This window comes from Sinocyclocheilus grahami, unplaced genomic scaffold (genome assembly GCF_001515645.1).
Source record: "Sinocyclocheilus grahami isolate Dianchi unplaced genomic scaffold, SAMN03320097.WGS_v1.1 scaffold1408.1, whole genome shotgun sequence".
Classification (NCBI taxonomy): domain Eukaryota; kingdom Metazoa; phylum Chordata; class Actinopteri; order Cypriniformes; family Cyprinidae; genus Sinocyclocheilus; species Sinocyclocheilus grahami.
The window spans coordinates 137,107-153,975 of NW_015506587.1; the positions used below are offsets into that span (position 1 = coordinate 137,107).

Here is a 16,869-nt window from a genome sequence, read left to right on the forward strand (position 1 = left end):
CTATCTATCTATCTATCTATCTATCTATCTATCTATCTATCTATCTATTGCCAGGGGTGTGAAGCTTTATTTATTTATTTATTTATTTATTTGCCAAATAATGACACTATTGTCTTCTTTAAAATATTTTTTGACAGCAAAAACATCAGTAATTTCATAATAAAATTTTGCAACACTTATTTTCCTGTTTATTTCTGTGAAGCTGCTTTCAAACTCGTTGTATTATATAATAATTCAGACAGCCTGTCTGAAAACCTGCGCTGACCAACTGGCCCCCATCTTCTCACAGATCTTCAACCCTCCAAGAACTTACATCCAGAGTGAGGAAAAGGGCTCAGAAAATCACTCTGGATCCATCACATCCAAGCCATCTCCTTTTTGAACTTTTGCCATCTGGTCGGCGTTACAGAGCACCGAATACCAGGACAGCCAGGCACAAGAACAGTTTCTTTCCCCAGGCAATCTACCTCATGAACAGTTAATGTTCTCCCATTGTGCAATTAAAGTACAGTATGTGCAATAACCTTATACTTATTTATCACCCTAAACCCTAGTACATCCCTACAACTTATTTTATTTTATTATATTCCTATTCCATCTATAGCACACCTGTACATACAATTTATTCTTTTTTTTTTTGTGGTTTATATTTATGCATGTGTATTTTATTCACATCTCACTTTTATTATCTGTGTGTTGTTGTTGTCTCAGTGTACTGGAAGCTTGTGACACTATAACAAATTCCTTGTATGTGCAAACATACTTGGTTATAAAGCTCTTTCTGATTCTGATTCTGATTCTGATAACATAGCTATACAAAGATTATATATATAAATAACATAGATGGACGGACATAATATTAGTAATATGTAGTCAAATGTATTTAAATCATTATTATTTATTTATTAAGAAAAAAGTTAAGAAATTGTGAACTGTTTAAAATTTATGACATAACTGTTTTTTATTAATAAATAATATTATTAATAATAAATACATGTGAACTCAATGGCAGCAAAAAGTGGACTTTTTTTTTTACATATATAATACGATGTCAAATAGAGTGAGGCACAGAGGCTGGATTACACACGTGCTCTGTTTGGAGGATTAAACGGTTTAGTGTCTCCGTGTTTTATTGACTTTCATACAGCAGCTGTCATCTGGAGTTGAAAGACTAGATCTTCAATGAATCGAATATCTGTTCACTTCTCATTTAAAGCCCCATAGCATAGCTTCAGTAAACTAAACAGCGAGATGACTGCCAAGAATGTGCAATATTTTGCCTTTTTTACCTCCTGCTTGATGTTTGTGCCAGGTAATGCTTTCTTCTTTCTTACATATCAATCTGCCACTGTGCTGTTGTTCACAACTGTTTGATTTTGATTTTTTTTTTGCAGGTTTTTAGGTCTTAAACCCTCTTTAAATTCCTTTTAAACAGTCTAATATTTAGTCAAAAGTACAACTTATAGTAAAAAGTGACATTGAAGTGAAAGTGCATTATTGATGCATTGATTTCCATCTGCTGATAATTTGTATTTATCTATTTCTGTGTATTGACATCACATTGTCAATCCAACATGATAATCCTTTCTGTAAATCTCTTTTAAAGCTTCACTGACATGACAAAGCAGTTGCAAACATCTGGCAAAGTCTAGACCTGTGTCTATATCACTCAAAGGTTTTCATGTAGTGTTCAGTGCCTACTTAAATAATCACTTTCCTCTTATGCGCTGCACTTTATGGGGTACCATCTAACCCTATAGTGAGACACCATGTTCTGTGCTACTGGGGCATGTTGTCACAAAGTGTCAGTGTGTTTCATGAACTGCATCTTTTTATTTTTCTGGACAATAACAGTGGGAATATTCAATATTGGTATACTGACCAGCTGCTTAATGGTAGATACACTCAATCGCTTGTGTTGTACAGCTTCAGATGAGTAATCTAGCAGGAAATCTCATCCCTCCACTCCTCCCGATTAAGCCATCTGTCATGTGGGCATGTGTTATCCATCACAAGTGCTGTTATGTGGCTCTGATTGACAGGCAGCTCTGATCTATTGCTGTAATACAAAACCACATCAATCAAACTCAAATATGTAATAAAACTGAAAAGTTATTATTTGGTTTACCTTAGGATGAATCTTGCTTTGTCTTTGCTTTGTTATATTCCAACATTTGTAAGTCGTCATCTGTTAAATGAATAAATGCACGGTCTAAAAACTCGCCAGATCACATTTAGACTAATTTAAAATGTTTTTTTAAAGAAGTCTCTTATGCTCATCAAGGCTGCATTTATTTTATAAAAAATGCAGTAAAATTGTTAATATTTGTGAAAAATTATTACAATTTAGAAGAACTGTTTTATATGTGAAAACACATTAAATATAATTTATTCCTGTGATGGCAAAAGCTGAATTTTCAGCATCATTACTCCAGTCTTCAGTGTCACGTGATCCTTCAGATATAATTTTATTGTGATTTGCTGCTCAAGAAACATTTATTATAATTATCAGTGTTGGAAACAATTGTGCTGTTGCACAAAAAAAAACTTATTTTTATTAAATTATTCATTGATTCATTGGATTGATGAAAATAAAGTTCCAAAGAATTTATTTGAAATAGAAAGCCTTTTAAACATTATAAATGTATTTATTGTCCCTTTCGATAAATTTACATCCTTGCTGAATACAAGTATTCAACTTCGCCATTACAAATTAAATTTTTAAATATTCAAACCGAAAACAGTTTTCTTTCTTTCTTTCTTTCTTTCTTTTTTCCCAGTTTGCTGGGGGGCCAATGGGATCTATGCCCAGAAACTGCTCAATGATTTATTTAGAAACTACACAAGTGCGCTGAGGCCAGTGGAGGACACAGAAGACATCCTGAACGTCACACTACAGATCACCCTCTCCCAAATCATTGACATGGTAATCTGCCACATACACTAAACAATGCTGGATTAAATACAACCAAGTGCTGGGTAAAATAGGGACAAACCCAGCAATTAGGTTGTATTTAACCCAGCATTTTTTGTGTAATACACAAAACCACAGCCTACCAGAAAATGAGCTCAAATGAGGACACTGTAGAGAAAATGTTGTCGTTCTGCTGGATAAGTCAAGTCAAGTTTATTTGTACAGCGCTTTTCACGATACAAATCATTGCAAAGCAACTTTACAGCAAATTAAGTTTCTACAATATTTAGTGGTAGCTTATCAGTGGTGACTGTCAGTTAATGTACATATGGCAGAAATGTACGGAAAAATAAATTTAAGACATAATAAAACAGACGATGAACACTATTAACAAACACAGATAAATGTGCAAGCATCATGAATACGCTATAAGTTATATAAGGAGTAAGGAAAAGTCAGTAAGGAAAGAAATTACCATTTTAAAATAGTGACTAAATTAATCCATTTTACATGATTTTTGGTTGGAGTATGGTTGGATAAAAAAAGGTTTGTTATATCTGGTAAAATTGTTATATCTTTTTAAAAACAAAGTTCAATAGCCCTTTTGATGAGTTAAGGAGGCTAACTAGTTAGTGATGAAGTGAAGATTTTTTGAGTGTTGTTAAGGATGCCTGCCATTCAAATGAAATCTTTCTGTAAACTGGCCAGACAAAAGCTTTATTTTAATTTATTTGCTCATACATCGAACCATGCACCTAAAGATGCTTTATTTTCTCTCTAAGGCAAGCAATATAAATTGCTGAGTGTACCCTTCTGTTACAGGACGAGCGTAACCAGATTCTGTCGGCGTATTTATGGATACGGCAAGTGTGGATTGACAAGTATCTCACCTGGGATAAGGATAACTATGACGGGCTTGACACCATCCGTATACCTGGTAGTTATGTATGGAGACCCGATATAGTCCTATATAACAGGTCAGATTGGTATTGAGATTGCCATTTTTGTTTGCTCTTTCTTTTTTCCCCACATGGAGGCACAAGCTCAACACTTAATTAAAGCATTTATGATTGAGTGTTCAGAGAAGCATATGCTCCTGTTTTTAAGGCTCTAAGTAATATTGTTAGGCAATTATTTTACTTCAAATAAAAATAAATAAAAAATAATTAAAAAGATCAAATGGAGCGATATTCAAGTATGATTCTATAGCTGCCCCTGCATTGAATTTAGAGGATATTGTGCACCTCTTATTAGAATATATTAGTAAAAATTGTATTAGTCTTGGCTTCAAACAGACTACCACGCTATAATTTGAATAAATTTGTCCATGTTAGTCTTTTATCGTGGCATCTATTTCAATTAAATCCACCCGAACGACATCTAAGAACGAAATAGTTTTTGTCATGTCAGTTATGTACTGTACACCCTCTACATAGATAGTGAAAACCCATCAAAGGAATAGTTCACTCAAAAATGAAAATACTCAGTATTTACTCATGAACAAACCCAAATTCATTTTTCACTGAATTGTTAACTGCTATGACCAGATCAGGAAGTCATTAAGTTAGATTCAATTAGACAAATTAATGAATTAACCTGTCAGACCAGTTCAGTGACTTGAATCAAATCACTCTTTAAGCAAATGTTAATCTTGTGCCTTCAGATTCTTTCTCAACCACTTTCTTTGCCGTTTTAGGGGAACCTAATGACTCTACAGTGGCTATAAAAATAAAAAACACACTCCTGTTAAAATTGCAGCTTTTTGAGGAGTAAAAATTAATCCAAGTAAAATCACGCTAGATGTTGTTTGGGGGAAACAAAAAAACTGTGGGTCTTCATGAAAAATCTGAAGATGAAGGCATCTTTCAGCACAATAATGACCTCAAACACAAATCGAAGTCAACAATGGAATGGCTTCAGAAGAAGAAGGTTTTAAAATGTCCAGTGACCAGTCAAATTCCAGACTTAAATTTTATTGAAAGAAACCTGTCAAATGACTTGAAGAGGACTGTATACATAAGATCCCCCTGAAATATGATCAATCTGCTGATCTTTTGCACGGAAGCGTGGAAAACATTGACTAATCAAGATGGGCTAAGCTGATAGAATCTTAATCAAAAAGACTGAGTGCTTTAGTTGAGAGGTATGTACACTTTTTCTACCAGGTTAAATTTCTATTCTTCATTTTAATTTGTTTGTTTCTTGAATTTTGAGTCTTTTTACTTAGATTAATTAGATTAATCTTACAAAGCTGAAATTGTTAACAGGGGTGTGGACTTTTTATGCCCACTGTAAAATGACCCTAATTACTCTACCGTTTACTGTAGAATATTCTATGTCTTGCAGCGCTGATGATCACTTCACCAGCACTATGGACACCAACGTCGTTATCCGTCATGATGGCCAGATCATGTGGGATGCTCCAGCCATCACCAAAAGCTCCTGTAAAGTTGACGTCTCGTTCTTCCCCTTTGACGCCCAGCAGTGTCGTCTGACCTACGGGTCATGGACCTACAACGGCAACCAGCTTGACATTCTGAACGCCATGGAGAGCGCAGATCTCGCAGACTTGGTGGACAACGTGGAATGGGAGGTGCTGGGAATGCCGGCCAAGAGAAATGTCATTCTGTACGGCTGTTGTGCAGACCCTTATCCGGACGTGACGTACACTCTGAAACTGAAGAGAAGGGCTTCGTTTTATGTGTTCAACTTGCTCATTCCCTGTGTGATGATCTCTTTCTTGGCTCCGCTGGGCTTCTATCTACCTGCAGACTCTGGAGAGAAGGTGTCACTGGGGGTCACTGTGATGTTAGCACTCACCGTGTTTCAGCTGTTGGTAGCTGAGATCATGCCTCCCTCAGAGAATGTACCTCTTATAGGTGAATCATTTAGATATGATTAAAGTTTATGTAAATACAAAGCTTTAATATAAAGTCAGCCATAAGGTAAACTTTATAGCATAAATAGTAAGCATATGTTATTCAAAAATCAGCCTGGGCATTTTAGATCTTTTTTTATTTATTTAGCTAACTATTCAGTTTTGTGTCACTTTTGTGTCTCTTATGTAGATCCGAAATCGCCCCCTATACCCTCATTCACTATTCTCTACATTAGGCCACTAATACAGTTCACTTGAAGGAGTAAATGAAAACGAGTTGCGTCTCTTTGCCATACTCCCTGCATCCCTGCAGGCGCTACTTCATCGAAGCTGGTTTGCGCCCGGCCGGATGTGCTTTTATGCTTTCTGGTGCTTACGTCACCCTGCTCGTGACGTCTCGCTGCTCCATTGGACGGATTTGACACGTGCTTCAGAACGCGGTCACGCAAGGGCGTTCCCAAAGCGACTCGACGCAGCGTCTCGTTCCCTCGGGGAACCATGGTTACATACGTAACCTAGAGACGTTTGTGCTTGCTGTTTAATAATCATTTGAAACTGTCAAACTAGCAGCTCTGGTTGTAAGATGAAAGGATTTATCTTGAACTCTGTCATGAAAATAAACCCTAATTTAACAATTGAATATAATACATTTTCAATGAATGTATTCCTGGATTGTATTACGCTGTATGCCGTGGATGAGCGCTTTGTGAAATTAATGGATGGATGGATGATTCAGCTGTGGGTGCCGTCTTCTGGTGAGACACCAATTAATTTGGCGCACGACTTGCAAAGTGCATTATGGGTATTCTCTAGCTTTTGAGCATATATCAGTTGCACACTCGTTATTGCTGTGCATTGTGGGATTGAATGAGTGCACTCGATAATGTCCACTAAGGTTTCGGACACCACTAAAGCTGGCTGTCCCCTCAAATAGTGCCCTACTTAAGGGTATAGAGGGCGATTTCGGACACAGGGCACGTTTTTTTAGCGAATCAATTTCACAATGCTCAACCAGTGTAGTCCGATTCTCAAACGAATGACTCTGAGTCGGTTATTTTTAGTAAATTAAAATCATACAGCTTACATAGTGCAGCTATCAGTGTGAATACTGACTGCTTGTTCATATGACAAAGTGTGAAGATGCATGTTATGTGTTTTGTCAGTTGCATTTTATAAATATTAAATACATAACCACATTTCTTCGTTAGTTAATACAGAATGAGAAGTATTGGCTTCTAACAAAAAGACTCTAAGTGTGTAAACATACCTTTGGCACAAATTATTTTAAATTCATTCATTTTTTTAAATCATCTCATTATTTGGCAATGGGATTTATTTTTTCTTGACTATTTAACTACTAAAATAGCAAAGCCTACAGGAAGTTGAGGCCTAATGGTTAGAGAGTCGGACTTGTAACCCAAAGATCGTGAGTTTGAGTCTTGGTACTGGCAGGGATTGTAGGTGGGGGGAGTGAATGACCAGCACTCTCTTCCACCTTCAAAACCACGACTTAGGTGCCCTTAATAAGCAAGGCACCAAACCCCTAGTATGGAGTTTGAAAATCCATGAGTACGGAACACCATACTTGGTCACTCACTCACTTTTTACATTTTCATTCTGAACTTGTCAAACTAATATAATCTTTTATTGGCAATATCATTGAGACAAAACGTTTCTAGGAGTGAATGACCAGCACTCTCTTCCACCTTCAAAACCACGGCTTAGGTGCCCTTAATAAGCAAGGCACCAAACCCCTAGTATGGAGTTTGAAAATCCATGAGTACGGAACACCATACTTGGTCACTCACTCACTTTTTACATTTTCATTCTGAACTTGTCAAACTAATATAATCTTTTATTGGCAATATCATTGAGACAAAACGTTTCTGAACTTTCTCTTATGTTCTACAGGAAAGTATTACATAGCCACGATGACCATGATCACTGCATCCACTGCCCTCACCATCTTTATTATGAACATACATCACTGTGGCCCCGAGGCCAAACCCGTCCCAAACTGGGCCAAGAAATTCATCCTGCAGTATCTGGCCAGGATTTGCTTCGTCTACGAAGTTGGCGAGAACTGCATGACCTCACAGCCAGAGAGACCAGACCCTCAACCACCAAAACCGCCCGACTCCAACTGCAACATGAACGGCCAAGCTGGGAAAGATGACTTTGTGTTCAAATTTGAGAGAAGTCAGGAGGCCACGTCTCCAAAGCTCCCAGGTGACACCGAAGACACGTCTCAGCACATGAGTCCGGCGTGCTCATTGGGAAAACACCCCACCTGTCACTATGGCGTGTGGAAGGAGGGAGTGTTCATGAGCATGGATTGCACTGATGGGGCGGCAGAGGCGGGAAAAGCCACAGGAAGAGGAGAGGATGGATACAGAGATCATGATGGTGGGCTCAAAGCGCAGTGCAAGTGTGAGCAGCAGCATCTCATGAGGAATATTGAATATGTCGCAAACTGTTACCGCGATCAGAGAGCTACAGCGAAAAGAACCGGAGAGTGGAAAAAGGTCGCAAAGGTTCTGGACCGATTCTTCATGTGGCTGTTTTTCATTATGGTTTTCTTCATGAGCCTGCTAATAATGGGGAAAGCCATATGACATGAAATAAAGACAAAACTGAAAGGATATAACTGATTATATAAAGGATGGCATACCAGTTTGCCATTATAACAAAACAGAATGTCTAGAAGAGGTTCATTTTGCAAAAACAATCAGCTAGATATACATTATCCCACTTACAAAAATTGACAAAATATATGTATTTAAGTTTAAATTATTTTATTATGTGAGAAAAGAAGTGACTATGGAGTGACACGAGACAGTACACCTAAAGAGGTCAATATGTAAAATTACTTCAGCATATAATACAGCAATTGACCAATTAGAATCAAGCATTCCAAAGAGCCGTTTAACATAACTTATCATAAAACTATTTAGCATGCATATTTTTTGATTGAACAATAAAATATTTTTTGCTGTATTTACAGACATAAATAATTGTGAGTAAATGTATACTATTATAAACTAAGCAAATCCTGTCCTCTCCTCTGATCAAAATGCCTGAAACAGAAGCATTAAAACACTGATGACAGATGTTGTGGTGCTTTGTTGTTTGTTGTATTTTTTCTCCATGTCTCTCGGAGCTTAATCTTCATTTTATCCTTTGCCCTCACAGCTGAACTATGTCATTCTACAAGCGGTGGATCTCTTTTCTGTCTGTGCATGTCAATATAGGTCCTCCCTTTCAAGAGTTAATAAAGTCTTTGTTAATAAAGTCTAACGTCTTTGCAAAGTGAAGATCATCTTTACCACACATTTTTTTCATTTCTTTCAAAAAACTCATCCTGTTTTCTCTGGCTAATGATACATTTGTATCAAAGTATGGCTTTTTTTTGTACAGAAATATGCTATTTAATTTCATATAACTGCATGTACAACAATCACCCATTTGTGCAAGTCCATAAAATGAGGAAGTTCTCCAATAGAGGAAGGATGCATCTTGTACACCTCTGAGCTGCTTCTGCAGTTCTAAAATTAAAGCTTACGAGAACACTGTGAATGGTTTGACTCAAAGCGGTAAGGTCAAATATAAGGACTTGTTTGAAAGAGTGAAATAAATCATTTGATTTAAATTTTTAATTTCTGAAAATTTTAATTATGTTGGTTTTTGATTATTCTGAAATTGTAAAATATCATGTTGTGTTCAAATTTCATCCTTCCTGTGTTTTAGAGGATGAGGACGCTTAATTAAAAAGCACCACAATTAAATTGTCATTTTGCAGTTTATTTTAAAATGCAAAGAATGAAATGTACAAAGTGTGTAAATAAAGCTGAGTAAAAACTGTACTTGCATTTGTACAACACTATGTTGTAAGTATGTCCCATTAGTTCATCAGAAGTGTTATGCAGTTGTGGTCCTCACATCCACTTGAACCAAATACAGGCAATATGTCATGCCAGTACACAAGACATCAAGTGCAAAGACCACAAAGTGTGAGTATTGGGACAGGCCTAAATGCAATGTGGTGATCTGATCACAAAACACTTAATAAACGATTTACGCCTGTATTAAGGGCTGGCCACTTGTGACTGGATCATAAAATGCATATTAATACCAGGTGGAAACAGGCTTAAAAAGTGAATCAAAAATCTTAAACTAGACATGTTTTCTTCCCTCTGTGCTCGCTATATCTCTGGCCGAAGATGCGTTCTTTTATCCTGCTATCCCATTCCCCACATGTTATATTACGCTATGTATATTGATTTTTAAAATACAAACCCCCCCAAGCCGCATACTAGTGCAAACTCATGTTTAAGGCATTTTAAATAGGAAATAACATGACAAGAGGATGCATTTTATACATTGTTACTTGTGTGCTGCTTCTGCAGTTCGAAAAACTAAAGCTTCTGAGAACATTGTGAAGGGGTTGACTTGGGAAAACGGTAAGAAGCTCTCTCTTTAGTGCCATATCCATAGCAGGCAATGTATAGTTTGTTTAGAAATGCTAAATGCTAAAGTAACGTTTTTTTTTTCTTTTCTTTTTTTCTGTGCAGATTTGTGGAACACATTTAAAATGCAGATCATCCCAAGTTGTGCAATCCTCTTTATTTTGATATCAAATATGTTGTGTACAAGTATAAATCTTGTGTACATATTGTGATGTTTATAATGTTTTACATTTAACTTAAAATATGGTTCAGATTACAGCCCGCAATGTACAGCGTAATTAAACAGAATTTACAGCGTAGGTCTACCTATTTGTTACTATAGAGTAGCCTACCTCCACAGTACCTACTTCTAGGTATAAGGGAACAATATGCAATGTTTGGGGAATAAGGGGGTAATAGCCTGCAAAATTATAAAGCATTTATACTGTAAGTATTTTATAACTAAAGGGCACCTATTCTGAAATTACGTGGAATGTATGACACACACAGACCGCAATTTTCCATCAGCATAACTTACAGCTGAACGTACGTGTAGGTAAACAGAAACAATGTGCAACGTTTGGGGGATAAGGGGGTAATGACTTGGAAAATTAAAAGTATTTATACTATTAGTATTTCATAAGTAAGGTGTAACTATTCTAATATTATGTGGTATGCATGATCTACTATGTTAGGCAACAATATTATGATTTAGAACAAGTTGCCTTATTGTAATAACAAAATATATGATGCAGTGTATTTTTACACTACGTACTTATTGTATTATTACAACATATATCTTACATGACATTGATACAAATAGTAAACTGTAGTATACTATAGCATAATTTAAAATGTGACCACAGTTTATTTAAGAATATATGCTATAGTATGTACTAGTGTTTCTTTATGTGGGATCATGGAGATTACTGAACAGAAAAGTATGGGGAAATGATGTAATGAGTTTCTGCTATGATTTGATTTAGAAATTTCCATATGAAAACGTACTTGATGAAAGAGCATTGCATATGGTCATCTCAGCATTGAGTCATGTCAGCAGCATTGTACCGTCGAGGTGCAATACAGTGGAAAACTAGATTACTAGTTTCCAGCTGCTCCCAGGATATAATAATTAATACTACTAATGATAATAATGTATGCATTTAGCAGACGACTTACAGTGCATTCAGGCTATACATTTTTTACCAGTATGTGTGTTCCCTGGGAATCAAACCCACAACCTTTTGCGCTGCTATCGCAAATCTCTACCACTGAGCCACAGGAACATAGCACATTTACAATTTCTATTACATTACTACTACTACTGTTACTACTAATAAAACAGATCTCTGGGGGCCCCAAAAGTGCGCAGGCCTTTAGAATCGTCCTAACCCTGACCACTCTCATCAAGACTTGCAGCAGAACTCTCTTTGCCAGCCATCCACTGGACTCACTTCCTTCCAATGAGTACTTGGTTACCAGCCTCCCCTATTCCCCTGGTCCGGGGAACCGTCTGATGTCCCATCTGTCGATTACTGGTTCCGAGAAAGCGAGAGGGTCTGGGACGCAGCTCACCATCAGCTTTAGCGGGCAGTGCGCAGAAGCACGACAACAGCAGACCTTATAAGGGCTGAAACTCCATCATACCAACCTGGTCAGAAGGTATGGCTGTCAACAAAGAAGCTCAGTCCCAGATATGTTGGCTCCTTCACCATCACCAAGCAGATAAACCCAGTCACGTACCAACTTCAGCTTCCCTCACAGTATGAGATTCACTCTTCCTTTCATGTGTCACTGCTTAAACCTCACCATCCTCCTGTTTCTGTCTCCACAGAGCCTGGCCCGATGGAAGAACCCCCTCTTCCGTTAATCCAGGAGGATGGTGCCATCTACAAGGTCAACGAGATCTTGGACTCCCGGCGCTGTGGTGGTCTCTCAGAATACCTTGTGGACTGGGAAGGCTATGGGCCAGAGGAACGTTCATGGGTTCCCAGAGTTGACATCCTCGATCCCACGCTGCTGGAAGCCTTCCACTCCACTCATCCAGATCGCCCTGGGCCCCCGAGGGAGAGGTAGGCCACCACGATGTCAGGGTCTTCGGCCCTCAGGAGCGGGCTGTGGAGGAGGGGATACTGTCACAGATCGGCCAGGCTCAGCCACCAGCCTATCACAGCGAACACCATCAACTGAGTACTGATTGCACACACCTGTTTGGAATTTGCACTCTCATCAAGACTCATACAAAAGCACACACCTCACTTCACTCCAGTGTCCGGTCTCGTTCATACGAAGTGGACGCTCTATGCTATCCGTGTGATACATTGAACTACCTACCTGCCTGTAGTACTTACCTCCTGTGTCTCCTCCAGTGTGTTCTCCTGTGTTCCATTCCTTCGTCTGTTCCAGTGATCATCTCCGTGGATATTCTCTGTACTCGTCTTCTGAGGTGTGTGCTGTCTTCTGTCTCCCGTCCACGATCACCTGCGAAACCAGAAACTGTGTTATATTCACCATCTATACAAAGAACAGCTACATTGCCTTTATTACTCACCTGCCATTACCATCTGCATCACTTGCTGTTAATAAACAACCAGTTTGTACTCTAATCATCTTTGTGAGTGTCCTTCCGTAACATAGATACACTAATCTTAAAATGTTTTCGTTTACATCATCTTCAAAATCAGTATTTTGTTTGATAACAGCTTTGTCATCAGATCCACCATTAAATGATACGATTTGATTATGAACTTGCTCTGCAGTAAATCGCTAAGCCTTGTCAAGATTTGCTGATGATACTTGAGAATTATTTTGTTTTTTCTGCTTCCGGTCACACTCATCACATAATTTATCTGACATCGGCCCCTTGAGAAAAAAGGGTGATATAATTTATTGAGACGTCAGATATTGCATATGCAGAGTATATGCACATCTGATGATACTTTGCATTAACAGTGAGATGGACCTTCTTTTTTACAGATCTTGATGTGCTCACCCCACAAATAAGCACCTCTCCCAAAGCGAATGTGGTTGAGGGTGACAAGGTGCAGATCACATGTAAGGTGCAATTTAACTCAGATCTTGAGTTGTACCTCACCAAAGGCAACACCCTTCTTCATGAATCTTATACAAGCTTCACACGCAGCCTCATAGTGAGAGCTGAGGATTCAGGGGACTATGTGTGTAAAGCAGTGAAAGGCTTTGTGCAAAAGAAGGCTATCGGCTAAATGTTGCAGGTAACTAACCACCATTTAACAAGAGAAATCTGCATCAGATTTCCACACAATTCAAATGTAAGTCACTCAGGTTGTACACATAACCATTTGTTTTTTTTTTACTTAACATTTTGACTAATCTTAAAATGTTTTCAGCTATCAATGAGTGTACTGTCAGCTCCATATGATATGATATTGTTTGATTTTTGTCATTATTATTGCATTAAAAAAGTTGTATTTTAATAATGACAGTTATGTGTTGAAATTGTAGTTAGAGGGGAATATCAAGATACATTTTCACCATTAAGAAATGAAAACTGAGTAATTTATCTTTTAATTTTTACAGATATTTTGCACATAATTCTGTACTTGTAGATTGTGCTCTGATTTGTTTATCATTTATTTCTATATTTTTTCATGAAAGTATGATGCATTATACTACACTACTTGCAATATGAAATATACTGCATAAGTGTTATTTTAGTATCATAGAGATACTATTTTTAATAGTATTTTGAATTAAGCTTAATTTTTATATTGACTGTTTTCATTTTAATTTTAGTTAAAGTTTTAGCAATTTTGTTCTGTGTTTTTGTAATGTTTTGTCATTTGTAAAAAAAAATAGAATTTTAATCATTTTTATTTTATTTTTTTATTTAGTTATTTTAGTTTTGAAAATGAGAAATTCTGCATATAATAGTAATAATAATAATAATAATAATAATAATAATATTTCAAGAAGCACAAGTTTGTATGGCTTTAGTTTTAGTTAACAGTAACAACCCTGGACTGCAGGATAATACAATTATGTTTTCTGACTCCATTTTCACTAATCTGAACTGTTCTCGAAGCCAATTTTGAGAATGAGCCCAGACCAGGTTTTTGAAGGAGAATGCTTCACTCTGACCTGCAGCAGTACTGTAATCTCCTCAGTGAAGATCGGAAAAGCAGACATAAATTATGTTTTGCTGAAAGATGGTCGATGCATTGCAGCAGTTGCCAAATACGATGACACTGCAAGCCTGGCCGGCAGTGGGAAATACTACTGTATATGGTGCCGGAACCCGGGATCCCTTGCAGTGAGTTTTCTGAGATTTACTTGGTCAGTCATCAGAATGAGGATTTTTTTCACAGTTGATCTTGTGAATGGATTAAAGCTGGCCTTCTGACCATGGAGTGGGTAAGTATGTTTTCATTCTCCATTTTGCATGGTATATAAATTAGAAGGTTGTAATTAGCTTCAATTGTCCCATTACTGTACACTTCGAGAACATTCAGACTCATCTCATCAGGGATGGAAGGGAACATTTCTGACAATGACGTATTGTTTGCTTTATGGAACAAAAAGGTTAAACCTAACTTGAGCAAATTCAGAATACAAGATCTCAATTCAGATGAGAGAATGCTTACATGGTGGAACATAATTGGTAAACATGAAATCAAAACAAGGTGAAATAATTGAGGCTTTAAACTACATACGTTGTATAAGGCTAAGTGAGTTAACAATGTGTCTAACTTTAAATATAGACGCTACATGTGAAGAACTGCATTCTAAAAATACAGAGGCACAAAAGTCAGAAGCTAAGATTCAAGATCTTCAATTGCAGCTAGATAACTTACTAGCTGAGCAGTTAATCCTAACTGAGAAGTGTAAAAATCGCAAGGACATCATTGCAGATCTCAAGGCTAAGCTTAAGGCACAAGAGTCCATGTCTCCCAAAACGCTTAACAGCGATGGGGCTAAAAAGCATGTTCACTTCTTAGAGGAAATTACTTGCTGTGATAATTCTGGAATGATTTGTTCAGAGGAAGCATGTGCCACTGCTCAAAAAAGTGTGCCGATTTCAGTTCTTAAGGTGATGCAGCACCGTAATAGCGCAGAGTCGTGGACCAGAACGCATGGTGTGAAGGAAGCATTAGAGAGTCATGAAAATCCTCAAACTTCAGGAGAACACAGCAAACAACCCTGTGGCAAAGATAGCAGGTTTTGTGGTTATTGTCACAAAATAGGCCATACAGAGGAAACATGCTGGTCACTGGGCAGGGGTAGACCTCCACCTTATTTTCAGAAAGATAGGAAACCACTTTCTAAAGGCAGATATCAATGCTCATTTGCAGGTAAAACTCTTAGTGAGTTGACTGCATTGTTCATGCAAGGCCTCCAGCTATTGACTTCACTTGCTAGTGGGTTAGCAGCTTAATAGCAATGAGTTTAATATGTAAACATCCAAATTTCAATGATCCTGTTTGTATTTTAAAATTTGCAATTGTGCTAAACACATTGTGCGCATAGAGCACATTATAGTTGTTTGTGTATCTACATGTGCACGAAGACTAGTTGAGTTTATTATTTTAAAACACATGACTGCATTACTGTAAGTGTGTGAAACACTTAGGTTAAACGTTGTAGATGCTGAGCATTCTAGACTATGCGTTTTGTGTAAAATTGGAATAACTGTACTACTGGAATTGCAAAGCAATTTCAAGTTGCATGTGTGTCTATGTTGAATTTGTTTGGTTCCTGATTGGTACACTCTGCTATTTTCCATATGGCTGCAGTTAAGCCATGGACGGGAGCATAGAATTGCCATGTGGCCACAGTGTGATTCACAATTGTCTTAACAATGAAAATGCTTTCCTCACAACAGGATTCAGCTCTGAACTGTGCACTTTATCATGCTCCTTAACAAAAAACATTGGTATGGAAGCACTTTGAGCCAGATCACACCTCATACTCACATTCTCAGGCTGGCTCCCTGTTACAACAGGACCAAATTTGCATCACAATTGTAAAACTTCCTTGCCTTTGTTTGGAGCATGATTACACTGACACATAGCCACAGCTAAATGCAGACACATATATACTACCAATTGATCGTCACACACAGAGTCAAATCTACATCTGTCTGATACTGCCTCATATAATGTTATGTCTATACATCTGGACTGTATTATAATTGTGAATTTCATCCAATTATTGTTTGTTTTGGTTTCTTTTGGTATACCTAATCACTTAGCTATCATCTCACCAAGTTTCAAATGTAAATGAGTATTTCTCACTTTTGCCTAAGTACAAACATTTTCATTGATATATCATTTAACTAATTTGATTTCTGTTTTCTTTGTATGTTGTCCATTTTAGTTGAAACAATTATTGTTTTTGGACAATTTAATCTCTGAATTTGGTGACTCTGAATATTTTGCTTATACTCTTACTGATGAAGGGGTTTGTTAAAACCAGCCATTGTTGATTTCATTATAATGCAATTTATTTTAATGTTTTCAAAAACAGTGTAAGAGCTTTTCAGATCATCTTTTGTTCTCACCTTGACCATCTTTTTAAGTGCATAGATTTAAGGGCTTTTTGCCAGAGACAAATTCAATCTGACCACATCAAACCTGACCAATGACAAATGCCAT

General features: G+C 37.3%; 1 protein-coding gene across 1 annotated transcript; it reads left to right on the forward strand.

Annotated features, from left to right (window-relative positions):
* Positions 1–1,170: 1,170 nt before the first annotated feature.
* Positions 1,171–8,746, forward strand: chrna10a (cholinergic receptor, nicotinic, alpha 10a). Its single transcript, XM_016256236.1, has 5 exons — positions 1,171–1,312; positions 2,781–2,926; positions 3,737–3,891; positions 5,261–5,793; positions 7,704–8,746. Exons 1-5 carry the CDS (start codon positions 1,252–1,254, stop codon positions 8,405–8,407), a joined length of 1,599 nt encoding a protein of 532 aa, XP_016111722.1. The 5' UTR covers positions 1,171–1,251; the 3' UTR covers positions 8,408–8,746.
* Positions 8,747–16,869: the final 8,123 nt, after the last annotated feature.

Coding starts and splice junctions, on each gene's coding strand:
- chrna10a (XM_016256236.1), top strand. CDS start 1,252: ATGACTGCCAAGAATGTGCAATATTTTGCCTTTTTTACCTCCTGCTTG. Junction 3,892..5,260: donor GATATAGTCCTATATAACAG/GTCAGATTGGTA, acceptor TATGTCTTGCAG/CGCTGATGATCACTTCACCA. Junction 5,794..7,703: donor AGAGAATGTACCTCTTATAG/GTGAATCATTTA, acceptor TATGTTCTACAG/GAAAGTATTACATAGCCACG.